This window comes from Morus notabilis, unplaced genomic scaffold, assembly GCF_000414095.1.
Source record: "Morus notabilis unplaced genomic scaffold, ASM41409v2 C11392564, whole genome shotgun sequence".
Taxonomy (NCBI): domain Eukaryota; kingdom Viridiplantae; phylum Streptophyta; class Magnoliopsida; order Rosales; family Moraceae; genus Morus; species Morus notabilis.
In genome coordinates, this window is record NW_010386690.1 from 1 (window position 1) to 1239 (window position 1239).

At 37.0% G+C, this 1239-nt stretch overlaps 1 protein-coding gene across 1 annotated transcript; it reads right to left on the minus strand.

Annotated features, from left to right (window-relative positions):
* Positions 1-473: 473 nt before the first annotated feature.
* LOC112095091 (actin-depolymerizing factor 1) lies at positions 474-1234 on the minus strand (the record flags this gene model as incomplete). Its single annotated transcript, XM_024176769.1, has 2 exons — positions 474-1045; positions 1152-1234. Coding segments are annotated over 2 exons (234 nt in total), but the record flags the coding sequence as incomplete, so codon positions are not given.
* Between the last annotated feature and the right edge of the window lie 5 nt (positions 1235-1239).

Consider the following 1239-nt stretch of genomic DNA (forward strand, 5'->3'; position numbering starts at 1 on the left):
TTAGGAGTGCAATTTAATAGTTCCCTCAAGGGTATCTGATAGATGCAGATGGCAGATTTGTCACGAACGAAAGATGCCAGTTTTTGTTTCCAATTTGTTTTCAACCCCCATTACCATTATTGTCCTTTGCTGGTAAATGTGTGTATTTTTTTTGAAACATCCTTTGCTTGTAAATGTTGATTCTCTCAACACATTTTTGGTGATTGTCTCAACACTTGAAGGACATGCCACAGTACATTAATACTGGTACATTACAGCCATTTAACACTGCTATCAGAGTAATTTACAACGAAAAAAAAAATTGAGGCACAATTTATGTTTAATGGGTGCGTGAATTACTGATTCCTAAATTCAAGTCCCAAAATACAATTTGATTTTTTTTAATAATAAAAAGGCGCAGCATCCATCAGAGAAGTGGCATTCATTACATTATTCAATGTAATCGCAGTTCAACTTCAAGCAATACAGCGTAATGATCTCATAAAGATAGATGACATTTATTTCGAAGTACCAAAACAACATGTGACTTTAGTAGATGAAATCAAATGATAATATCTTGACATGCCAGGTAAAAAGGGTAAAACATCCATTCCCAAAAGTTGCAAAAACAAACCCAAGTGTTTTCTATCCTCAGATGGTGATACGCCTTAAGCTAGTGGGTACAACTATTAGAAGACATTCCAACGCTCCTCCATAAGTTTCCCCACATCAAATCATAAGATAGAAAGTGACATCACTGAAATGTTCTCAATGAAGACAAGACTGTAAAGTAAAACTTGAACAACAAACCAATATCATAATTCAGTCAGGTTTACAGCCCCACAAACTATTAACATTTCACTTAAACACAGAGAGACCATATGATATCGCCACTGCAGACACCGGATACTCTTCTCAGCTGGCACGACTTTTGATAACATCAAGACCCATCTCAGTCGGATCGGTAGCCTGCAGCTCTACTTGAATACCATCCAGTTCTCTCTTGAATCTGTCCTTGGAGCTTGCATAAATCATTTTGCTTCTCACCCTTGATGTATCAGGACACCTTTGTAAAAGCAAAAACAATCAAAATATAATTGGAATTCGTTAGCCAAAAACTCACAGAGGGAGAAGCCCAAATAATCATTTCAGTGTTGCCAATTATTATGTACCAGGCAATGAAAAAGATCCTGCTCTTCTGGCAATTCTCTTCGGTCACAAAGTCGAAGTCATAGACAGCATATCGACATTCATCAGCAG